The sequence below is a fragment of the Arachis hypogaea genome, chromosome 10 (genome assembly GCF_003086295.3).
Source record: "Arachis hypogaea cultivar Tifrunner chromosome 10, arahy.Tifrunner.gnm2.J5K5, whole genome shotgun sequence".
In the NCBI taxonomy this organism is placed as follows: Eukaryota; Viridiplantae; Streptophyta; class Magnoliopsida; order Fabales; family Fabaceae; genus Arachis; species Arachis hypogaea.
The window spans coordinates 113,296,334-113,322,589 of NC_092045.1; the positions used below are offsets into that span (position 1 = coordinate 113,296,334).

The window sequence follows — 26,256 nt, forward strand, 5'->3', positions numbered from 1 at the left end:
ATTTTAAAAAAACTAATAATGTATTTTTAATAATATTCTTAATAGTTAATACAAAATAATAAATTTTAAATATTTTTTTAAATAATATATATTAACTAAAATAATATAATTATCCCAAATAATATATTATAAATATAGTAAAATAACATATTTCAATAAAAAAAGTTTATAAAAAATTATATAAATATTTTTTTATATGAATTTTCGCACAAAATAAAATTATTATATATTTGTTTAGTTTTTACGTTATATATATAATTAAATTTATATAATACAAAAAATTTTATCATTCTATTCATATTTAATATTTTAATTTTGTTTCACACAAAATAAAATTATATATATGTTTTATTATTGTGTTTATATTTAATATTATAATTTTATTTCACATAAAACAAAATTTATTTAAATTTTAAGATTCTAATATATCTTTTTTTTGGATTTAGTACATGAATTTTTAACTTATTCTTTATGTATTATTTATTTTAATTCTAAAGTCTAATAACTTTTTTTTGTATAGACATGTTTTTAATATTTATATATTATTTTTTATTTTGAACTTCAATTCTGAGACTTACAAAAAAAAATCTAAAACTTGTAAAAAAATGATTAACATGTTATCTTTTTAAATTCAGACCATTTAAATAAAATATAATAAATAAAAAATTCAGATTTAACGAAGTCACAAAGTATGCAACACTCCATACTTAGCAAGGAACCTTTAAAGATGAGCTGAATAAACAAACTAATATTCATCAAAAGATTAACCAAATTTTGTCCAAATGTCCCTTTGGCCACATCTAGGGCCTCAGCCTGCTTTCGGGGACACCCTAGAAAGAAAAATTGGCTCATTAAAATTGCATGAATAAAAAAAATTAGGATTAAGTATAATTTTAAATTCTGTAAAGATCAAAATTTATTTACTTTATTTTTTTGTTTCAAAATGGTTCCAAAACCTTCTTTTTAAATTTTTTATTTTTGTTATCAAATTATTTTTCATTAGAAAAATTAAAAAAAAAAAAAGAAAACATAGAGAGAGAAAAAGAGAGGGAAAAGAAAAGAGAATGGGGGATCACTAACAATGTGATTTAATTTATCCAAATCAAATCAAAATCTGAAAGGAGGAAAAAAAGAAAATCACAACCCGCCCTTCGCAGCAGTCTCCGATAACGCGGGCAATTTCGCCCAGCCCTGGCCCACTCCACCAACGCCAGTCAAGAATCTGCATCCATGACCTCCGGACGAAGAATAGCCACCACCACCGCCGCTCGAGAGTTTGCTCGAGGGTTTGCGCCATTATTCCCGTTGTCAAATCTCTCACAACCAGCTCTTCCGGCGGCACAGAATTGGAGCCTCGACGAGCGACTGCGACGACGACCAAAATTAAATTAATCTGTTTTCGATTTAAATTATGATTAAATGAACGTTTAGTTTAAATCGATCTAAATTTGAACACCATTCAGTAACCAATTCACTCTCTTTTTCTTCCAATCCATTGTTCTCATTCTTGATCTATAATTCAATAATTCTTCTCTTCAAACACAAAGTCTATTAATAATCCCAAATCTATAGAAATAGAAAATCAATACAATTTATCATAGAAAATTAACAAGATTAAGAACCTGGTCAAAGAACAATAATTAAAACATGAATTGAAACAACAATTAAAATAATAAAGCTTCAGTTAGAAGGAGGAATAATAGAACCGATATTCTGTTAATCAACGACAGACTAATCAGAAATCAAGCTAGAATAAAAATTGTTATTAGAGAGTACTACAAGGAATTATATCACAAGGAAGATTCTCCTATTGTGGATTTTAAAAACAGACTGGTAGGTAGGATAGAGCAGGAAGATTCTATAAATCTGGAGGCGCTGCCGACAGTTCAGGAGATCAAAGAGGCTGTATGGGATTGCGAGTCTTCTAAGGTACCAGATTGTGACGGTACAACATAAATTTTATTAAGAGGTGTTGAGGTGAGATTGGTCTGAATTCACGGCAGCGGTGATAGAATTCTTTAAGACATGAAGGTTGCCGGCGGACTCCAACATCACTTGGGTAGCATTGGCACCTAAGTTCATTGGGGCAAGGGAGATTAAGATCTGCGACCTATCAGCATGGTTGGGTGCGTATACAAGGTTATCCCCAAGGTTTTGGTTAGGAGGATGAGATCAGTGATGCATTTGTAAAGGGAAGAAAAATACATGATGAGGGCACTTATCGTATGTGAAACTGTAAATGGGCTTAAACTGAGAAAAAAGGGCACCAATAATCAAGTTAGATTTCCAAAAAGCATATGATAAAGTTTTGTGGACATTGTATTGTAAAAGATAGAGTTTAGGCATAGATGGAGATCGTGGATTATGGAATGTGTGACCACAGCATCTATGTCGGTCCTAATAAATGGGTCACCATTCAAGCCGTTCAAGATGGAAAGAGGCCTGAGACAAGGTGACCCGCTTTCTCTTTTCTTGTTTGTATTACTACATCGAATGGTGGGAGAGGCAGTCAGAAACGGACATATATCACCGTTGTTGATTGAGAGAGATAGTATAGAGCTGTCACATCTTGAGTTTGCTGATGACACAATTCTGTTTTGCCCACCAGAGAAGGTAACTATTAAGAAATACATGCGGCTCTTGAGATGCTTTGAGTTGATGTCGGACTCAGTATTAATTTTGACAAGTCGAGCTTGATTTGGATAAATTGTGACGAACAGTAGATCCAGAATATGTGCCAGTTGTTGGGTTGTAAGGGTGATTCCTTTCCAGTCAAATACTTGGGTATCCCCTTAGGTACATATTCAAGGTTGGTGAAGACCTGGAAGTCTATAATAGACAGAGTGGAGGAGAAGCTCAGTCTATAGAAAGCTAAAGTCCTAAATAAAGTTGGGAAGCTGGTGCTGATTAAATCAATTTTAAATAGTTTGCCGGTGTTTTATTTGAGTTTGTTCAAGATGCCGAGAGCTATTGTTGAGAAATTTATTTCATTACAAAGAAGGTTCTTGTGGAGCAAAGAGGATGATAGCAATGGAATGACATTAGTAAGATGGGAAGTGGTGCAGACCCCCTAAAAAATGAGGTGATTTGGGAGTTGGAGATGCTATGGTTCGTAAGGCAACTATGTTGTTTAAGTGGTGGTGGCAGTTTGCAAAGGAAGATTGCCCGTTTTGGAAGAAGGTGGTTTGCTCCTGTTATAATCTAAATCTTGATGAGCTACTGTCAACTCAAGTGCTACCTACTAGGGGAGGCCCGTGGAAGGACATCTGCTAGCTACAAATAATGAATACCCATATAAGGGATAAGATGGTTACAAGCTTGTCCATGGAGATTGGTGATAGGCGGCGTACTCGATTTTGGGAAGATATATGCTTGCTTTGTGGATCTCTGAAAGATCAGCTTCTCAGGCTTTTCTCTATTTCAAACCAATGTGGATCTGTTATAGGAAATTGTGGGTTCTGAGACGGGTTAGAGTGAATTTGAAATTTCCAATGGAGGAGAGAGCTCTTTCAATGGGAGTTGAAATTCCTAGGTCAATTACATTAGGCGTTGGGACCTGTAAAACTAATAATTAACAGAGAGGATAGGGTGGTGTGGAAATATGATAGACAATGAATTTATTCAACTAACTAATTTGTAAAGGTTTTGCAGGAGGCAATACTCCCAGAGAAGATTACAAGCTACAGTTTCACTAAGACCATTTGGAAAGGGTTAGTTCCACCAAGAGTGGAGCTGTTTGCTTGGTTTGTCCTGATAGGTAGGGTGAATACAAAAGAATGGTTAAGTCGTTTTGGGATCATTAACCAGGAATATAACGTCTGTGTTTTATGTAATAAAGATGTGAAATATGTACACCACTTGTTTTTAGGCTGTGATTTTGCTTGGCAGGTGTGGAATGTTTGGATATCGATGTTTGACCGACAATGGTCTGTTCCAAATTCGATGAAAGAACATTTTTTAAGGAGGATAGAGAGCAACGATTGAGATGTTTCTGTGCTATCGTTTGGAACATCTGGCTGAAAAGGTGTGTTGAGTTCTTTATTTTTCAAAAAAATAAAAATTAGTCAAAAACAGTTAGAACTTATCTTATTTAGCATAGAATATTTATTAATTGTTACAATAAATATATTAAATAAGATAAAATTTTCCCTTTTTTTTAATCCTCTTAATGTTACTGTTAAAATAATTAAAACAAAGAGCAACAAGAAAGGACTGAAACAGAACCCAAATACAAGAAAGAACAAAAACAAGAGGAAATGAAATCACCTTTCACGCATTCTGAAACTCAAACAGATCAGATTATGCTGGAGCTCGAACACGTGACGCAGAGGTAGCTTAGATAAGGGCTAATCAGCGACGAAAGCATGGAGATACCGCGACGAAAGCTCGGTGAATTCATGGTTATGGCTTTACTTTTGATAATTTTTCACGCTCATAGTATGTTTTGTGCAACATTTATTTATTCATAAGCATATTGACATTATTTCCTTTTTCTTCTATCCATGTCAATCCTCAATCCAGCCATGGTCTTAGTACTCAGCCTATTTAATCGTTTCTTTGTTTAACCTGCACCAGGTGTGTTCTCTAGTTGAAATGTCACATGAAGTCAACAAAAAAATTTGGTGGTACATTTTTTTTTGAATTTGTACTCTATCTGGATCCTAATATGTCTTTGTTAATGTGTATTTTTTTTCTTTTATAACCAATACATATTTTTATCCTAGAATATCTTTGTATTTATGTCTTTGTACTCACCAAACACAACTCTAGAGACTCAAACGTATAATTTCTGAACGGATTTGGATCCTCTAAATTTTAAATTTCACTTTAGATGGTAAAGTTTGATTTCTCATTCTTGAATGGTTTCTCTCTCATATTTTTTTTTTAGTCTCTCTATGAAATAAATGATAAAAGATCAAATTTTACTTTCTAAAATGAAATTCAAAATTTAAAGAATCTAAGTCTTTTATGAACCATGTAATTTATGTTGTTTGAATATTGTGGCTGGTTGAACCTCTTAATTAGCTCAATTATTAAGCTGAATGCTTGTAAAACAATTTATGCTAAAACCAATGTGTTGACACAAGTAAGGACTCAACATTCAGTCTCACATTTACACGAAAGACAAGAGGTTCTATCGTGACTTCAAAACTATATTTCAGCCTGAATTGCTGGGGCTAATTAGTTGGCTATGAAACTCCGTAATTAATTCATCAATTTAATAAAGACTTCGAATTTTTGTTTCCTATTGTGTATATTATATTATAGATACTGCATATATTTATGGTTAGGGATGGTAAGCGGGAAAGCCTGTCCCGTCTCGCACCGTTCCGCTAGAAGTTCGCCCATTGGCGGGTTGGTCCGTCCCGCTCCGTCTAATGAGGCGATCCTAAAAATCCTAACCTGCCCTGTTTAACGGCGGGCGGGCGGACCGGCGGGCTAAATTTGTCAAATATCTTTTTTTTTAACTTTTAGCTATTAAATAATATATATAAAGGCATAAAAAAAATCTCTTATTTTTTATTTTTAACAATTACAATTTTTAAAAGTATAAACAAATTATAATTTTTATATTCACAAACATTAAAGTCTTTGTAATTATAAATATTATTCCCAAAGCAAAATAAACATAATCCAAAACATAATTATAAATATTGTCTCTCAAACAAAATAAATATAATCCAAAACACTCAATTTTCATCTTCATTCTCTTGTAAGTTGGGTTGGGTGAAGTTGGATTTTGGTAAAAAAAATTGTAAAAATACCCCTTGCTAAAAAAATACTAAGTCCAATGGGTAAACCTGCCCCGCCAAAACCCGCCAAAGCCCACAGTTTAAGCAGTGCAAATTAGGCGAATTTTTACTATTTGACGATTTCAATTTTCCATCCCAACCCACCTTTTTTTGGCGAGTTATACGGATCGGCCCGACGAATCTTGGCCCGTTTGCCACCCCTACTTATGGCTGATCCTAGATTGTGTATACAAGCATAAGACGTTTCCGTTATCACATATTTATATAAGTTTTTTTCAAGTATAATTATTTTTGTTGTATTAGAAATGTATATATTAAAACAGGTATTACACTTCTGATCTGCATTAAAATTAAATTTATATATATATATTTCACCCAATTTTTTTAAAATAATATATAATTTATTTTTTATGATGTGTCAATTCTAATTAAATAATATTTTAATATGATAATTAATTATATTTATAATTTGAGTTACTTTAATTTAATTAGTATTAATATTTTAACTATAATAACACCATTTTATAACTAACTTATTATTTAAAATGAATAATTATATAATTTTTTAAAATATTAATAATCAAAGTTTATTCTTTCATATATTGTGCAATCGAAGAACACTCATCACTATTAATGCACATATAGATATGCAGAAAGTACTAAACAATTCTGCTTCCTACACTAGCAGACAATACTGACACCATTGTTCCAATTTTACTTTTTTTTTTTTAAATTGTGTATCATTACTTTGATCTTAAAGTGTTTCAATTTTTCTACGTTAAGATCAAGAAATTTTACATTGGTTTTAGAAAAAAATATGCACTTCAGTCCTGCTATTTTAATATTTTATAATAATACTCTATGATAATTGAATGTAGATATTCTTATATATAATTGAGTTTTAGCATCGACCATAATCATCAGAATCATGAACATAAAATAAGATTTTTGTTAAGGGCCGAGAAAAGGCAGAAACAGAGTGAGAGGGAAGGAAGTCGTGAGGACAACGACATTGCTTGTGTTGACGACGGTGGTGATGTTTTGGAGAACGGCGATGGCACGACAGACAGAGAGAAGGAGACACCTGATGAAGTACTGATGCTTGGAAGAAAGGACGATGACGAAAAAATAGAGAGGAGTGAAAGCTAGTACAAAGAGAGAGTTAAAGGACTTAATTTGGGGATTGAAGTTTTTCAATTTTTTATTCAAGATTTAGTTAAGAATGAGTTGGAAAAGATAGGCTTTGATTATTAATATTTTAAAAAATATATAATTATCAATTTCAAATAATAATTTTATCACAAAATAATTTTATTATAGTTAAGATATTAATTCTAATTAAATAAAATAACTCAAATTACAGGTATAGTTAATTATTCGATTAATATTTAATAAAAAATTAATATATTTTAAAAAATAAATTATATATTATTTCAGAAAAAGTAATAAAATTTATCATATGTATAATATTAAAAAATATTTTGAAAATAATTTGTGTACTAAATTTAATTATTTATTCTAAAGACATTAGTTTAAGAAAATGTGAGGAAAAAATTTTAGTTTTAGCATTTAACTTGTATTTTCTATCATAATTTTTTACTGGTAATATTCTTAATTAGTGCTCTTAAAATATTTGTTGGGGAGACCCATTTTCATAGGGTGGTAATGGATATAATAGAATAGGGTTTGGATCCAACGCTAATTTTACTCGCAGGTTGAAATTTTTATATAAACTCCATCCTATCATATTTGTGGGTTGAGAATATTCCAACTCTAATCTTATCCGCTCTTAATCCGCGAGTATCCTACTAGCAGATTACAAAAAATATACAATATTATTATATAACTTGATGATAATTTAAAATAAAACTGATTTTTATGTAAAAAGAAATATTAAATTATTAATTAATGATTTTTTTTAGTGGTTAAAGATCTTTTGCATTTAGTGAGAGGTCTTTGATTCAACATCTATTTAAAACATATTTTTATATAAGTATATAACATAAATATATATAGAATGTGGGTTGGTCGAGTAGAATTGAGGCTCAACTCGCACCATACTTGACTCGCACGAAAACCCTACCTGCTGCGGATTGAGTTAGTAACCCTACCCAATCGAATGGAGTCGAGTTGAATGCCCGCAAATAGAATACATATTGCCACCCTACATTTACACATAAAATATATTACTATTTTTGTCCTTTTCAAAATGTATGTTACAGAACCGCTTATCAAATTCGGAATATATGAAAATGTTAAAATTAATAAGCAATTATATCATGACGGTTTCCAATGTAGTCTAGGCACTGATAGCTGTGCCGGTGGACATTATCTTCTCTGTTTTCACCACCAATAATCAAGTTAGTTTTAATGAGAAAAAAAAATACACTTATCCCATCACATTATTTTTCTTTGCAAAGTTTGAAGCTTTTAACAATTAAGAGTTGGGGAAGATTATATTATGATGGGAATAGCATGGAATTCTCATACCCTTGAAGTTGCATACAGAGTGTTAGGATGGAGTGGTTTCTTTCTTTGGTCCTGCAGTTTCTACCCTCAGCTTCTCTTGAATTTCTTTAGGAAGAGGTATATATTGTTTTTTTGTACACAATACGAGTGATCAATTTGCACCGCTTTCAATTTAATTTCAATTCCTCTGGTTTTTTGTAGTGTGGTTGGATTGAATTTCAATTATTTGTTGTTGAACAATACCAAGCACACCTTGTATCTCATCTACAACACTTCCTTGTACTTCAGCTCTTCTGTGCGGTTTCAGTATCATCTCAAATATGGCTTCGACCAGGTATTATTATATTAATTTATTATTATTTTAATTAATTAATTAATTAATTAATTAACTTCTCTTAAGAAAAAACTTATTTTGATTTTTGTCAAATGTTGTAGATGGTACCTGTTGCTGCAAATGATGTTGCATTCTCAACACATGCTGTTTTATTGACGGGAGTATTACTGTTTCAATGTGCAATATATGAGGTATTTTCAATATTTTGATTCCATTAATTATTTGTTAAGTTGTAATCATGTGTTGTTCTTTGTGCAGCGCGGGAATCAGTCACTATCAAAAGTGAGCATAGGGATAATCTCTTTGGTGTGGATTATTGTCGCAGTTTGTTCCTTCATATCACTTCCTACTAAATCTTGGCTTTGGCTTATCTCCATTTTTAAGTGAGTGTTAATATTCAATTTAATCTCTTAAATTTGAGATTAAATTTAAATTGATTTATAAAATTATAATTGATTTATAAAAAATAGCGGGAAATATGTGCGGGAAAATGAAAAAAATTTGGTAAGCATAAGCCAACTTTGAAAAGCTCCCTCCTAGGTGCTTTCAAAAGCACCCCTAACTTTTAAAAGCCGCAAGCACAAGCACTTGAGCTTTTTAATTTACCAAACGCAAAATGACGTGCTTGTGCTTTTTAAAAGCACAAACACCTCCTGAAAAAGCTTTACCAAACCCAGCCACAGAGATAAGCTTATGAACTAAGGGAATTGATTCTCTTAATCTTTTTTAACAATTAAGGGAGTAAAGTGTGATCTCTCACTATTAATTTTATAATTAGAATTAAAAATAAATATGAGAGAGAACAATGATGGGTTAGAGATTACACTTTAAACTCTCAATTTTTTTAACAATTGAAAAGATCCATTCTCATGAACTAATGCAAATTATAACTTTAAATTTAGAAATTCAAATTAGGTCATTAAAATTTTAGAGGTCTGTCAATTTAAGTTAGATTGAATGTTAACTCTCTTTTTTTATCTCTAAATATTTATTAAACCAATAAAATATGACACATTTTCTATGAGACAACAGATCTTACACTACTTTGTATGCATTATGAATTTTATCAATCTTACTATTGAATTATGTCCTACTATCTTTGTAATCAAGTTTATCATATTTAAAAAAAATTCAAATATCAATAAATATATGATCTAACAGTCATTTGAAACTATAATATTTGTACAAATAAAGTGATGTTCTAATGATATATCAAATTAATTTCAAAATTTATTAAATTAATCCATATAGTTAGATGTTGAAATAAATTCAACTATTGAATTGATATTTTGGTGCAGCACAATGCAAGTAATTTTGGCAGTCATCAAATATATTCCACAGGTCAGAAACACATTCTGTTGTGCTAAAAAAGACATTTAATTGGACTCACAACTGGTTCTTCTAGGTATATTTAATGAACTCTTTCCAAAGTTAAGACATGAATGTGAAGTTGTTGTTTGAATCAAATAACAAATATTGTTTATCTCAAGAGCAAACTCTTGTTTTAATCAAATTATAGTCATACATTCATATATATCCATACATGAGCTCATTATTACTTCTGCTAACCTCAATTAGCCAACATTATTTATTTATTTATTATTAGAGTGAAGTGCTAAAATAAAAAAATTACATTTTTGAAAGAAAAAAATCTTTAAAAAAAATTGAAATTGGTTAGTGACCCCTTTTTTTTTTTTTTGTCTTGGGCGTTAGTGACCCTTAAAAGACAACTACTGTTCAATAAAATGACTAAGGGTGTGTTTGAATTTGCGTTGGAGAAGAGAAAAGCGCGTTTGAGCTTCTTGAACGCTTCATCTTTGTGTTTGGCAACATTTTTGTACTCTAAACGCAGAAGTGATTTCTATGTTCAACCCAGGTTTACCAAAAGCTATAAATTCTAACTTTTTCGTTTAGCTTTTCACGTTGGATTAAAAAATATGTTCTATATACCAATTATGTCCTTCATTATTTATATGTTTATTTTTTTTTATAATATCTTTTCTAATACTCTCTTATGCATATTATTGTTTTTTATAAAACTTCTGTTTTTTTTGTTTATATGAGTTTTTTTTACTGTTATTATTATTTTTTTTATACATGGAATATTTTTTTACGTTGTATTATGATTCTATTAATCCTATTAGAGTACTAAAGAATATTGAGAGTACTAAAAAATATTAAAATTTATTTAAATATTTAAAATAAAATTATAAGATAATATAAACTAATTATTTAAATTCATGTCCTTTTTTGTAATTTTTTATCTAAAAGTGATTTTGAATAATGTAATCCAAACAATATTTAGTTTACTATAATCTATTTTGAATAAAAAATTGCCAAACATAAATCACATTAATACTAACTCACTTTTGATCAAAATCAATTTTACAAAATCAATTTTATACAAACTTCAGTTTGCAAACTGTAATCCAAACACACACTAAATTGGATTTAGGGGCGTTAATGGATTGGGTCGGACCAGGTTTAAGTAGACCCAGATCTGGTCTTAAAAGGCCAACGGGTCTACTTTGATCCGACCTGAAGTGACATGAAAAAATTAGGTTAAATCGATTCGACCCGATGAAATATTAGTATATACAAATTTGTAAATTTTTATATATTAAAATAAAAATAATACCGTATAATATAAAAAATATTAATTAAATTATAAAAGTATAATATAACATTACTAATTAATTTAAATATATATTTTTTTATTGTAAAAAACAACTTTAAACTAGATTGGATAAAAATGAAAATCCGAACCCAACAAAATATGTCTCGAATTCGTACCGGATCGGATCTTGAACACCCCTAATTGAACCCATTTTCATTAGCAGCATTATATCGTCTATATAGTATATACCATATTAAATCATTGTATTACAATATTTATATGTGATAGGTAGACTTTGATTAACCTTAAATTAATTGTTTGATAGTCACCAAAAAAAATTAATTGTTTGATTAATTTTAAATACCATTGTGCATTTTGTTATTGGCATAAAGGTAATTATTGTACAATCAAATACAGGCAGTTATGAATTTCATGAGAAAGAGCACAGATGGGTTTAGCATTGGAAACGTGCTACTTGATTTCTCAGGAGGAGTCACAAATTATGCCCAAATGGTTGCACAGTCAATTGATCAAAGTTTGTTTTCTTTTTCAATTTAATTAAGTATATAGACATATATATAGTCATTTGATTTTCTGCATTAATTTGATGATTCCTTACTTTTCTTTCTAGATTCTTGGGTGAACTTCTCTGGTAACATTGGCAAAGTGTTACTATCCCTGGTAAGTACTACATACTAGACCAAATAATTTTTAATATTTTTAAAAAGTGTAAAATTAGTTTTCAATTTTATTTAAACTAATTTTGCAGAGAGATTAATTTTTTTTGAAATCCTAAAGGATAAAAAAATGATTTATTATTTTATTTTATTAATGATTGTTTTGTCTAATATTTAGATATTAAAAACTAAATTGTATTAATTTCTTTGGATGGTAATTTGTCTCTAACAAAAATTGATAGGAACCAATTTGAAACTTTTTTTTTCCCTTGGCATGAAATCATTGCTATGTACACATTTTCAGGTTTCTGTATTCTTTGATGTTCTTTTCATGTGTCAACACTACTTCTTGTATCCTTCAAAGAAAGCAGCATCAATTAGAGTGAAAGAGCCCCTTATTAAGTCACCACTTGGGTCACCTGTGCCATTGGAAAGAGTTTAGTTTCAAGTTAAGTTTAAGCTTGTCCATATGTACAGCAAATCTGTGTTCCGTATAAATGTTTTCATATAAAAATATAGTTAAAATATTGATATGTATTGTATTAAATTATTGAACAATTTTTAACTAATTTTATATAAAGACATTTTTGTGCGAATAATCTCTTCTTTATATAATGCTAAAAATTTTCGGGGGTTGATGTCCCTGGTTAAAACTTTAAAGAGTCTCTGTATGCATATGGTCTATGGAAGGACTCAATTTTACCGTTTATAATAAGTTAATGACGGCTTCGTTAGATAGACAACTGAAAATCTAAATGTCCTAAATAATGGATTGAAAATTTAGCCTAATGAAGTTAAAAATAAAGACATTATCTAAATGCCTCCATCAAAAATTTTCATTCAATAATTCAAAAATTTTAACCATCCATTATATCTCAATTTACCAAAGCACCAATTTCTACTCCAAACGCTTTGTTGTTGTTGTTGTCGCTTGGTCACCAATCAGCTCCCATCATTGTTGGGATTCTCATCACTGCCGCTAGTTCATTAACAAGGACTTTTATCGGCATTACTCTCCTCCAGACCAGAAACGAACCACGTTGTCTATTCTTAGTGAAAATAACCATCCACTTAAGGATAAAAATAATCATCAGCATACCTAATGAATTGAACATCCAGTGTATTTTAATTGCATATAACTAAACCCAATCCAATCAAATAATTATCCACATAAGAATTAAAATAACCATCTATATACATACTAAAATAACCATCTTGAACTGGCTTTTGAAGTAGCTTCAGTGAAAGGCCGTGGTGAAAATGACGCAACGACTAGCACTGTTGTTGCTCCTTCAACGGTTCGACATCTATTTGCGGCAGCCACCGGTGAGGATGAAGGTTCTTCTCCAGTGACTCAAGTGAAAACCACGCAATCACTAACTCAAGTGGCCATTGATGTAGAAAACCCCACAATGACTAACATTGCTGCTGACCGATGAGAATGAAGGATTGGATGAAGAAGAAGAAATGATTAAGAGAGTAAAACTGTACAAACTTTGCTGACCTCGCATGAGGAGAATGAAGAGTGGCGTGAAAACAGCGGCAACAATGGATGGACGGGGGCGGGAGGCGCGTTGCGCTGAGCGCCGGAGGAAGAGGCGCGTCCGGCTGATCGGCGGGGTGGAGGAGGGGGACCAGGATGAACGACAGTGTGAGTGGAAGAGCGGAAGATGGTTGAGCAAGGTTTTGAAAACCAGACCGGATTGTCCGGTTCAACCAGAAACTGGTCACCTGTCCGGTCAGGTCCACCTCCAAAATCGCTCTATAAAAAATCGACGAAAAATTGGTCGAACTGGTAGTTAACCGCTGAACCGGCCGAACCGACCGAATTTTTACAAGTGTCGGTTTTCTCAAAAGCCAGTATCGTTTTGACGCTGAGGGAGAAAAAAAAAAAAAGAAAGCTGAAGTGCTGAAAGGGTGAACCTTACCCATTACCCCAACCCATTCGAAGACACACTCTTCTATCTCAACCCTAATTTCCTCTTCCATCTTCCTCCAACAAACTCCACCGTCACTACCACAATCAACGCCGGATCCGAGTTGCTGTCAACGGATCGAAGCAGCCGTCACCATCGCAGATCGAAGCAGTTGTCAGCGGCGTTGTCGTTGTTTGGTCGTCGGCTTCTATCAACGTTGTCGTCGAGAGAGCACAGAAGGCCAGACGACTACTAGATGTCCGACAACGACGTTGACATAGATGTCCGACTACCAGAGGATAGTAATTTTTTTGCCGATTTTTTACGGTGTAGTTTTGGAGGTGGACCGGACCGGATAGATGACCAGTTTTCGGTTACTAATTGAATCGGCCAGTCCAGTCCGATTTTTAGAACTTTAATATTAAGTGGAGGTTACGTTGCCTAACCCTAATATTTGAAATTCAAAAATTAATTATTTTGATAAATTTATTGAAATTTTAATTTTAATAATTAATTTAACTTTTTTTAAATCATTATTTATATTAATTAATATTTACATTGTTTACCTATACTTTTTTTGTTTTTTAGTTTTTTTACATTTACATACTTAACATTAAAGATTTTTATTCACTATTAATCTCAGTCAAATCTTGAATTCAAATGTATATATTATAAGACAAAAAATTTACCTAAAGAACATATACTAAAACTATTATTAATAAAATATTTTAAATATTTTTATTTAATAAATAAAAACAAATGTATTAAAATTTAAACGTTTTATATTTTAAAAAAAATTAATTTATCATCTTAATTATCCTAAAAACACATGTTAGATAAATTACAGGACAAAATTCATTACCACTGAATCCTAACTTACTAGGGTTTTTTTTTTTTTTTTGGTCAAGAACTTACTAGGGTTTTATGTTTTCGTTCTGTCAAGAAAAAAAAGTTTTTTTTTTCCCCTTCTGTTTCCGTAATATACGTTATTGCGTTATGCGACATGGACTATGTGAGTGTCCTTACTCTGCCATTGAAGTCCAGCTAGTGTTTTTCCAACTTTATTTAAATGTTTGAAAATATCAGCGGATATACAAATATTCCATCAATAATAACTAATAAACAACTAATAACCTTTACCAAAAAAAAATAACTAATAAACAACTGATTACCAATTTAGGGGGATACAAGGACGGCCCTCGCGGGGCCCGTTGACATGGACTTGCACGTTCATTTCTTAAAGTGTCTATTTAAATAAGTATTATGAATTTAAATTTTATATTTACAATAATTTATTAATCAAATTATAAATATTTAAATAGAATTTTGATTATACAATAGAAAAAAAAAGTTGCTGTTACACGGATGAATCCACAAAGCCAACGCATCTTCACGTGCTCATAGTGTCATACTACATTAACTCCCCCATATACTTTTGTTTAATTATAAATTTAAAAAGTTTTTATAAAAAATATAAAATTTAATCTTTAATATGAGGCTATTAAAATACGCATGTTAGCTACTTTATTTTCTTGCTATTTCACTGTGAAATTAAAATCGTTGGTTTGTGTTATTTCTTTTACAATAATGAAAAATGTGTTCTTTTTTTCTTTTCTATGACTCCATCATCAAATATCAAATATGATTAAGGATCCGTTTATAGATTTTTAAGTTTTTTTTTGTTTTTAACTCATAAAAATATATAGTATTAATGTCTGATATAATTTTTAAAATTAAATTATAATTTTTTAAATACTATTTTAATGTTTATAGAAAAATTAAAAAATAATTTTTTTTGTAATAAATTTTTTTTATCATTTTTTTCTTAAGATAAATATTTTTAAAATTAAAAAATTAAACACAAAAAAATTTATTTATAAATTATTTTTAACATAAATATTTATTATTTAAATTATTTTTCTTTTATTTTCATTTAATTTTTTATAAGACAGACATGGTGATCAATTTGAAATCAGTGTCCACGGTTGAATATCCAACAGACCAACACACACTTAACAGAACAGATGGAACTCTTTCCATGGGACCACAGTTACTTGTTTTAAATGTATAGGAAAATGAAATTTAAAGTAAAAGTAAAATTAAAATAATACATTTTTTAAAATTATATTAAAAAGATAAAATTCATGTATAAATATTTTTACGTAAAATTAATGATAAAAAATTATTACATAATTTAATATATTTAATTAAATTATTATTTAACTTCTCTTAACTGTTAATTTTATATGAAAACAACTATATATAAATATTTATTATTATTATTATAAAATTTTAATAGTTAAATCGATATTTTAATTCGTTCCTGGTGTGTGAAATTTTAGAATTTAGTGGCCACCAAGCCATCCATCTCCATATAAAGTTATAAAGAAACAAGCTTCTCTAAAACTCAGACACTGTCTCAAAATCTCAACAGTGCATAGGTATTTTCACACTCTCTCTTGCATTCAATGCTAGTTTTTACTCTTTGCAGTTTGCACAGTTACATTCCTGTTTTTCCTTTATTTCTGCATTCCCATTCCTTTCTTAATTTTCCGCCTTTTTTCTTTTTTAATTTATGTTTGAATGTTGATTTGGGAATTTTGTGTGTGTAGATTCAAAGGTGGTTGTTTTTGAATTAAGTCATCGCTATGGATTTGGCATCCGGTGTTGGTGGCAAGATCAACAAAGCTCAAGTTCTAGATGCTGTTGATAAGTATGCCATTTCTCTTTATTTTAATAATTTTTTAGATTTATATATTTAACTTTTTAGCTCTATATATACATGCAATTTGTTTCTGATATTGATACTCGCATTTTGGTTGAATTTCTGTGTGATTTCAGTAATCTGTTCACTTTTTTTTAATTTACTCAAGTTTTCTCTGTTCTCAGTTGTTGTTTTTTTTATAATTTTATTTGATAATAAATGTTGCAACATTTAGTAAAGAAATTTTTAGATTTATATTTAACTTTTTAGCTTGATAATTACACATGCAATTTGGTTAAATTTTGTGTGATTTCAGTAATCTGTTCACATCTTTTTGTATTTACTCAAATTTTCTCTGTTCTTGGTTGGCTTTTGATAACTTGATTTGATTTGATAATAAATGTTATAACATTGAGTAAAGAATTTTTCTATTCGCAATGGGAATTTGGATATTTATTCACTAATCAATGTAACATTATCAAATCTTTCTTTCAATTTTACCCTCCATGCAACTTTAAGCACAACACAAAATAAAATTAGAACAGACTGTTGAAAATGTTCTGCATCTCTGTTGGTTTCGCTGCTAATATAATCGGGTGACTTGTGTTGGTTATGTAAAATAACTTGATAATTGTTTGTTCTTAAGCCCTTAAGATTAAAGTCATATGTGCTTCAGAAAATTGGTGATTCTACTGCTATTAAATTTGGAAATTATATAAATCTCAGTTTATTTATACATACATTGGTGGAGTAGTAATCTTGGTTTTATCTGTTATTGATCTTATTGTTCAGGTATGAGAAGTATCATGTTCACTATGGAGGAAAACAAGAAGATAGGAATGCTAACTACACTGATATGGTGAGAGACTAAGAAGAAAAAACAATAAAATATATTATGGCTCTGAACTATTATTATGGATATCTAGTTAATTTGATTATTTGCAGAAAGGATATCATAAGAATGCATATTTTTCAGGTTAACAAATACTATGATCTTGCTACGAGCTTTTATGAGTTTGGGTGGGGAGAATCTTTCCATTTTGCACACAGGTCTGTTTGCTTCATTCTGCAATTTCAAATTCAATATTTTGCTGTTAATTGGGTCATGCTGATGGTTTTTCTTCTCCTTCAGATGGAATGGTGAGTCTCTTCGAGAAAGCATCAAACGTCACGAGCATTTCCTTGCTTTGCAACTTGGCCTGAAGCCTGGGCAGAAGGTTTTGATATTGGTAGAAACTCAGGTGCATTTAACTTCATGTAAAGTTGATAGTTGAGAGTCGTTAAATTATTTGACAGGGTTGACTAAATTGTCATCTAACGGCTCTCAGCTATCAACTTCACATGAAGTTAACTGCACCTGAGTTTCCACCTTTGATATTTCAATAGAACAAAGTAGCATCTTGTTATTTGGTTATCTGTACATTTTTAGTAAATACTCATGAACTTTTTTATTTTTGGGCTTAGGTTTTGGATGTTGGATGTGGAATTGGAGGACCATTGAGAGAAATTGCTCGCTTTAGGTGATCAATAACTCTTCATTTTTGGCTTCCTCTCCTTTTGCTCTTCCCTGCTCTGCATTTACTGCTTGACAAAAATTGATTAAATGAATTTTTCTGCAGCTCAACATCAGTTACAGGGTTGAATAACAATGAGTACCAAATATCGAGAGGAAAGGTATGTGTTGTGAGATGTAACGCGCTGACACAAGTTTTGACTTTTGAGAAGTAATTGGCAAAAGTATTTGACCTTCTGGTTCAATCACTATATCTAGCTGATGTAGGCTTGTACTATCATTGTTAAAATTGTTTGTCCTCTCACATAAAATTTGTGCATTGATTTGAGTATTACTATGTATTTAGCACATTAATGCTTGAGAATTTTGTAGTATATGTCTTCTAGTGTTTGATACACAAAGTCTATCATCCTAAGCTTCCTGTTAGTTGAACAGTTATTTTGACCTTCTTGATGAAGTATTTATGTTGATTTTCCATATTTTCTTAAAGATGATAGTATCTATACCTATATGTAGAGAGAATTGGGGTAGTTTGATTTGAATCTTGGTTTCTCACATCTTTTTGGTCTCTCTCACAATTTTGTAAAAATAATTCCAAAATGGTCATTGTGAGAAATCGAACCTAGTCTCTTTAAGTTATACTCTATATAGATTTCTTTAACTACAAAACTATGATTATTTTTTTGTTTGTTGGGTTATATAAAAAATAATTAATAAGAAGTGTTGCTTGACGGCAACTTCAAAAGCATTTCCATCATTTACAGTTTTTTGTTATTTGACAGGAACTCAATCGTATAGCTGGAGTAGACAAGACTTGCGACTTCATTAAGGTGATATACTGAGAAATCAATTAATTTTTGTTTTCCAAGTTGGAAACCTACTAGTTTTCACAACATGTGGATCCAAGATTATTGTAAAATTGTTCCTATCCAATTATATATGTTGGATATTTATTTTTGGAAAAGCTTATATAAAAATGCATAACACATAGCTTTTGGCTAAGAGTAGTTTGATAATGCAGGCTGATTTCATGAAAATGCCTATTCCAGACAACAGTTTTGATGCAGTATATGCAATTGAAGCCACCTGCCATGCACCTGATGCTGTATGTGACCGTAATTCATACACTTACGAACTTTTTATTCTTACTTCTTTTGCAAGCTATCAATGATTATGGATCAATTTTCAACATAGCCTTACATATAACTGCATGAAGTAAATGTGTTAGCAGTAAATTTCAACAATGATGGAATTTTTATGTGCTAACATATTTAAACCTCATGAATTCGGAATAGTATGGATGCTATAAAGAAATTTACAGAGTGTTGAAGCCCGGCCAATGTTTTGCTGCATACGAATGGTGCATGACCGATGCGTATGATCCCAATAACCAAGAACATCAAAAAATAAAGGTAAAATGTGGACAAAACGAAGATGTTATCTATTAATTCTGTGGAAACAACTTCATGTTTTGTAATTCAATACGTAAAATTGATTCTTGCAGGCAGAAGTTGAGATTGGTGATGGTCTTCCAGACATTAGGTCGACTGCAAAGTGTCTTGAAGCTCTTAAGCAAGCAGGTTTTGAGGTGAACAATAAAATCTTACTAGTTATCAATTTCGACGATATTGTTATTTGATTTTCTAAACGATAGACAATTGGCTAAGAGGAGAATCATTCCTTTTCTGTATGAAGATAATATGGGAAAAAGATCTTGCAAAGGAGTCTCCTGTTCCCTGGTACCAGCCTTTAGACAAAAATCACTTCTCACTGAGTAGCTTCCGTCTAACCGCTGTTGGACGATTTTTTACCAGAAACATGGTATTGTTACTCAACACCATAGTTATTTTTTTATTCGTTTTAAGTATTTGGATTTAATTCCACTATATTGTGATTTGGCAATTAGGAGAGTGGATTTTGCCACTTCCAAATTGAGAATGTCATTTCCAAATTGAGACATCTTAATCTCAATTACCAAACATATTTATTTCAAATTTTCATCAAGTTAGAGTAGCATTATCAATTTTAGAGTGGCATACTAGCATTATCCTCTCCTTGAAATTGAAACGTTAATTATATATTGTATTCTATTTGTATTATTTATGTGGATAAAAATTTCAGCATTACTTAACGAAGTATGTGAATCATTGTCAATCAAGTGCCATTTTGCAATTTAAAATCCTCGTGTCTATTAATTAAGCAAGACATATGTCATATTGTAACGCTATTGCTTGAGACCTCTTACCTTTTATATATATATAAGATAAGATTTTTTGTATTACTCAATTTGATATTAGTTTCAGTCTTTCAGACCATGAATTTGATCTATTTGTAGGTCAAGGCTTTGGAATTTGCTGGATTGGCTCCAAAGGGGAGTCTAAGGGTTCAAGATTTTCTAGAGAAAGCTGCTGAGGGACTAGTTGAAGGCGGAAAGTAAGTTTCTCATTTATCTTTGTAATGTCATTTTCTATCCACATTTGAAGCTTATATATTATATACTTGTTTCAATTGGAGCTAAGGTTGGGATGTTCTTAATTCTTAAACCATTCCTGGAAATTCGGCTCCGATAGATTAGTGTCTCAGATACAAAAATACATAGACATAGAGATGCACAAAGATGTATAGTTGCACAGAACAGAGATGGCGAGAAACACGATAGAACTGAAATATAATGTCTCAATGTGTATCATCTTAAAAAGAAGGATAGTGGTATCTCTCTCAGTGACCCATCCGGTCTTGATCTCGTCTCTCATTCTCATTCTTGACTCTTAAGTTGGAAGGACGCTAATATGAAAACATCTGAGTTTCGATCGAAGCACCTCAGAATCAAATGTGATTTATTTTAATCTAACAACAATTCTCACTAGAGGAGGACTATCTGAAACTTGACTTGCTTTTGTTACCTATTTTCAATTTTCAGGAAAGAGATATTCACACCTATGTACTTCTTTTTGGCTCGGAAGCCTCTTTCGGACAACAACTAAAGTGGTGACACGAATTGCATTCTGTAGTAAGGACTTCAAATCTTGGATTGTGTTTTTTTAATGGCCTTATCAGAGTGATATTGCCCGTTTTAAGTTATTTTTGTGTGTTGATTTTGATTGTAGTTGGTGGTAATTAAGTAGGGTGAAGACTCACATGCAGTTGTCTTTATGTGAAGTTGATAATTGAAAACCGTTAGATGGTAATTTAGTCAAACTTGTCAAATCATCTAACGGTTCTTAAATATTAACTTCACATGAAGACAACTGCAGATGAGTTTCCACTATTAAGTAGAGATGGCTTTGAATTTTCTCAATGGATGAGTTATCACTTATCATATCATATGTACCCTATGTAGTGTAAGAACATAAATAAGAAAGAAACTATGTGATTTCTAACCCACTTTGGGAATTCATTGTCTCTATGTTAAATCTTTATGAAATCCAATTCCTTATTTACTATATTTTTCTTTTTTCTTTTTTTTTTTTGGTTTTAACGAGTTGATGTGTATTCTGATGTATACTGAAGTACTAGTTTTAAACTGTCCTTAGTTATCCCTATTGAATATAAATTTAAGCAACATATATAAGTCTTTTAGAGTTTGGTAAATTCTTGACAAAGTTTAAACATGAAATAACTAATTATACAAAGTAAAGAACTTGTTTCATAGAATTTACAATGCGAAATTCAATGAATAGAAATATAAAATATTGGTATGGTACAAATACAATTCATTTTGTCCAAGTTTATACTTCTTGAGCAGGAACAGAATCTTTGATTTGTTGATCTATTGGAATTGGACTTTCAGAGATTAGAGGTTGCTTGATTTCTTTGTAATTTTTGGAACAAGTAACCCCTTTCTTTTCCGGATAAAGTACATAGTGCTGAAGCATTAGAATTGAATCGTAAACTATAGTCACCTAAAATGATTTAAGAAGAAAAAAAAAACAAATTAGAATTCATTGATTAATTACTTACATACACATAACTTGTATTAGATAAATTAGCCTTTAACAAAATACTTTGACAAATTGGTTTTTGATCTTTTATAATATTAGGCATATTAGTTTTTGATAAAATAAATGGACAAATTAGTCTCTTATCTTTTCAAATTTTAGACAATTTAATTCCTTAACTATACTACTTTTGAGGAAAAAATTAAAATTAATTTGTCACTTTTTTTGAAAAATATTAGGAACTAATTTATTCTTTAATCTTATTAGAAATTAGTTTTATTAAAACTTTAAAGTGCAGTTGATTTGCGTTTTCACTTTCTGTTTTTTAGATTTTGTAAAAGAAAAAGTGAAAATAGGAGGTGAAAGATTTTATTATTTTCACTATTTTTACTTTTTTGTTTACAAAATCTAAAAAAATATAAAATACTAAAAATAAAAATAGAAAATAAAATCGCAAACCAAATGAACCTTAATTTGTCTGATTGTTAGAGATTAATTTGGGGTTGCACTCTAAAAGATATTATATACTTAGTATATAATCAAATATACTATAATCAATGAATAGGAATACAAGTGAAAATAGAAGTACATGAGAATATCCTTTATTGATGAAGCGTGCTTTATTTTAAACTAGTTCCCCCATACAAAAGAGTTGAAGAATGAATTCTTATTTCATGGATTAATTGGAAAAATAAGGAAATTAATCATCTTTAAAGAAAAATATTGAAAATGAGAGTAAATTACATACCAAAGATATCAATACTTTTCCCATGTTTCCATAGAAGTTCACCCATGAACCTAGAGTGAGGTACATTATTGAGTTAGAACTTAGAACTCACAACACACATTATTTATTTATATAATTTGATATTGTATAATGAAGTATGTACTAATTCACTAAAATTTATTATTAACCTTGATCTATATTAATAAAATAATAAAAACTAACAAACCTAACCTTGATCTATAGACTGCACAGCCATTTGTGAATAATTAAAGACTCCTCCGGAAAAATCAAGAAGAACACCACCAATGCTGAATCCATCTGTGCTCTTTCTCAAGAAGTTCATGAATGCCTATGTTCCATAATACAGTATCATTATGACTTAATTAACATTAAAAAAAAAAAAGAATAATGTGAATCAAGTAATAAATGCATGCATGCAGGGTAAGGCTTGCATTCTGACCTGGGGAAAGTATTTGATTATTGTCATGCATACTTGAATTGAGCTGCATTTTATTGATTTTTCCACAGTATTATCAGAGGAAAATTTAATCATAATACATTACATATTAGTTAACTACAATAAATAAATTAATGAGTTCAACTAAGGATGGAATTGTCTTTGGTCAATATTATCTAATTTTTTAAATTAATATTTTTATTCTAAATTTTAAATTCTAAACCATATATTAATCCTAAATCCTAAAAAAAGGTTAAAAATAGTTTTACAATAAAAAATTTGACTAATTTAATTAAAAATTAATTCCCTATACTTATTCTAAATGAATATATAACAATAATTATAAAATTATAATAGAATGAAAAGAAAGGAATAGAAATGCATGTCTTGGAAAACAAAAATACTCTATCATTTATTGATTAATATTAGTATTTGTTTTGAGATATTGAGACAGAGACTAGGAGACTGAGATTTAGTATCATATTTGTTGGTTCAGAAACTGGTACTAAAATTTCTGTCTCTATTTCCAAAATTTCAGTATTTAGTATCTCCAAAAAGTAGGGACACATGAGACTAAAATTTTTAGAGATGGAAACTGAAACTTTAATAATATTTTATACCTAAAATATCTTCCTTTCAATTAATTAATTCCAATTTTACCCTTTGTTCAAATAATGGCCCTAAAAAAATGAAACAGGTTCATGATCCTCAAAAGATTGGTTGAGAAACTGAGTCACCAAAGAAAATCATCAAACTTACTTGAAGATGGAGATTAGCCAAAGCCATGAGTGGGAAGGTAATGCAATGAAAAAACAAATTGAATAAATGAGGCACACAATAGCCACTATTGAAATGGCATATTTGGTGAATTTCTGATTTCCACGCTGCAAAAAGTTACAAATAAAAGGAACCATTTTTTAAACTATTCTAAGTCTCAACAATAAACCAAATTAAACTTTAGGTTTCATTATTACGTTAGTCTATATAGTTTTACCAAATTGTAATTAGATCCCTATATTTTTTTTTAATTGGATCTCTACATTATTTTTAATTTTGTAATTAAGTAATTTTTATGTCAAAAATATTAAAATTAACCGAACATTTCTCCTAAAAAACAGAGGATCAAAGATATAATTAGGTTCTTAATCGTGGATATCTTCAAATTTTGAAGAAATATTTAGTTAATTTTAATAATTTTTACACTAAAAAAAACTTAATTACAAAATTAAAAACAATGTAGAGACTAATTGAAAAAAAATTATAGAAACCTAAACATAAATTTGATGAAATTATAAGAAATAATAGAATAATAGAGTAATTAAATCTAAACTTTATTAACAACACAGTAATATAAAAGATATATTTAGGAGAAGTTTGATAATACTTACTTCATAGATTGCAAGTTGGAACAATACAACTAAATTCATTACAACAGAGTGAGTTGAGAAAGCAACATCATTAGCCGCTACAGGGATCATCTACAAAAATAAAGAGATCATATAAAATTCAAATGATTTATTTAGGAGACTAATAATTAAGAAGCTTGGTTCATTTTCATGTTCATAAGATCAATACAAAAGTAGTGACTTGTCCACTTATGATGTGAAGACTCCTATAATAATTAAGAAATGTTGTATGTTTTTTTTTTTGTATTAAAGTGATTGATAAGAAATAAAAAAAGAAAAAAATTTGTTTCTTAATATCATAAAAGAAAGATGTACATTTAGTAGTATACCAAAGAGTGATGCAAATATAATGTTTAGATACAAAATTGTACGAGAATTTGTTTTTACACAATTAATTACTTTTTCCGTTTCAAAATACATATATAATCTCTAGATACATTGATTCCATAACCCAAGAAAATGAATGTGATTTATATTTTGATATTGAGAGTGAATTTTTTTATAACTAAATTAATTTTCTTAAAAAATAATGTTATTCGTTAATTTCTATAATTAAGATATCTAAAAATTTATAAAAATTAAGGAACAAACCTTATAACAACGATTTAATTGTCTCCCAATATAATTTGATACAATAAAATAAAAACATTTAATTTTAATATGAAAGATAATTATTTTTTTGATATATAGATACATAATTAAATGGAATATGTATCAAAATTAAATTCAAATAAAAATACAAAAGAGTTATTAAATCTTATATATATCTCAGTATTTTCTAACTACAGAATCAGAGGCACAAGTATGATGAGTGTACAACTTTACTATGATAAAATTCTGGACTATACTACTGTATACAAAAATCAGTTATTAAAATTAGTTATTAGTATAAAATATATATTGGAATACAAATATACATTAAAAATAAATTAAATTACACATGTATATATACACAAATATATTAACAGTTGATTTTAGTAACTAAAAAATGAAGAAGAAGAAGACACAAACCTGTTGGTAGCCATACTTATCAAAATATTGTTTCTGAATAACAGGACTGAAGAAGAGGGAAGCGTTGTATATGAGATATGACCAGTGCTTTATCGTGTTTAGAATCTCGTAATCAAAGTTCAACCCCACCACACTGATGAGTTCAACACAACACTTGATAGTTAAAAGCAAAACCAAGAAGAAGAAAAAACAGAACAAGGAGTAAGAGTATGAGAAGACCTTTTTCTGCGGAAGTTTAAGATGACTTGTGGGTAACAAGATATGCCCCATGAAATGAAAGTCAACCAACCAAACACTTGGTAAATTACTTCCAATGGAACTGAATTCCATGAAGCCATTCTTTCTTTCAGGGGAGGAACTTCTGCGTTGCCAATGTTACAAGCAAGTTGGAACTCTCCATACTTTTGTGGCAAAGTTTTGTGGGACCCTATTCATCAATATTCCACTCGTTGAAACTCACGTCTTAAATTAATTAGAATTTATTTTATTTAATATTTATTAATTATTAGACAAGTTTAAAGTTTAAACTGTTATTAACTAATTTATTTTGGTTGTTAAATAATTTCGCACAAATATATATTAATTCATCCTTCCTATCATTGGTAAAAATGATAAATATTATACTCTAATTAAGAATTATTAGATTCAAGTCCTATAAATAATTTTTTATTAAGTTAATTTTATAGTCCATTGTTTATATTGTTCACAAAAATTGACGAAACATAGAATGTATT

General features: G+C 29.8%; 3 protein-coding genes across 4 annotated transcripts; 2 read left to right on the top strand and 1 right to left on the bottom strand.

Annotated features, from left to right (window-relative positions):
- The first annotated feature begins 8,055 nt into the window (after positions 1-8,055).
- Positions 8,056-12,443, top strand: LOC112716745 (cystinosin homolog). 2 transcript variants are annotated; one of them, XM_025768727.3, is made up of 8 exons: positions 8,056-8,339; positions 8,424-8,556; positions 8,658-8,747; positions 8,815-8,939; positions 9,855-9,897; positions 11,591-11,708; positions 11,805-11,854; positions 12,155-12,443. In XM_025768727.3, exons 1-8 carry the CDS (start codon positions 8,215-8,217, stop codon positions 12,290-12,292), a joined length of 822 nt encoding a protein of 273 aa, XP_025624512.1. In that variant the 5' UTR covers positions 8,056-8,214; the 3' UTR covers positions 12,293-12,443. The 2 variants fall into 2 exon arrangements, with proteins under 2 accessions (XP_025624512.1, XP_025624513.1); XM_025768728.3 differs by having other exon boundaries at positions 8,511-8,556.
- A 3,632-nt stretch (positions 12,444-16,075) lies between these two features.
- On the top strand, positions 16,076-21,367 carry LOC112716746 (cycloartenol-C-24-methyltransferase). The gene is made up of 14 exons (XM_025768729.3): positions 16,076-16,207; positions 16,379-16,479; positions 17,263-17,329; positions 17,447-17,520; positions 17,603-17,687; positions 17,935-17,990; positions 18,090-18,144; positions 18,766-18,813; positions 19,005-19,088; positions 19,279-19,395; positions 19,488-19,571; positions 19,679-19,804; positions 20,319-20,416; positions 20,904-21,367. Exons 2-14 carry the CDS (start codon positions 16,415-16,417, stop codon positions 20,965-20,967), a joined length of 1,023 nt encoding a protein of 340 aa, XP_025624514.1. The 5' UTR covers positions 16,076-16,207; positions 16,379-16,414; the 3' UTR covers positions 20,968-21,367.
- Positions 21,368-21,586: 219 nt separating this feature from the next.
- LOC112716747 (cystinosin homolog) lies at positions 21,587-25,961 on the bottom strand. The gene is made up of 8 exons (XM_025768730.3): positions 25,742-25,961; positions 25,523-25,655; positions 24,494-24,583; positions 23,865-23,989; positions 23,109-23,151; positions 22,880-22,997; positions 22,670-22,719; positions 21,587-21,885 (listed from the first exon to the last, which is right to left on the bottom strand). The coding sequence occupies exons 1-8, from the start codon at positions 25,858-25,860 to the stop codon at positions 21,712-21,714; spliced, it is 852 nt and encodes a 283-aa protein (XP_025624515.1). The 5' UTR covers positions 25,861-25,961; the 3' UTR covers positions 21,587-21,711.
- Between the last annotated feature and the right edge of the window lie 295 nt (positions 25,962-26,256).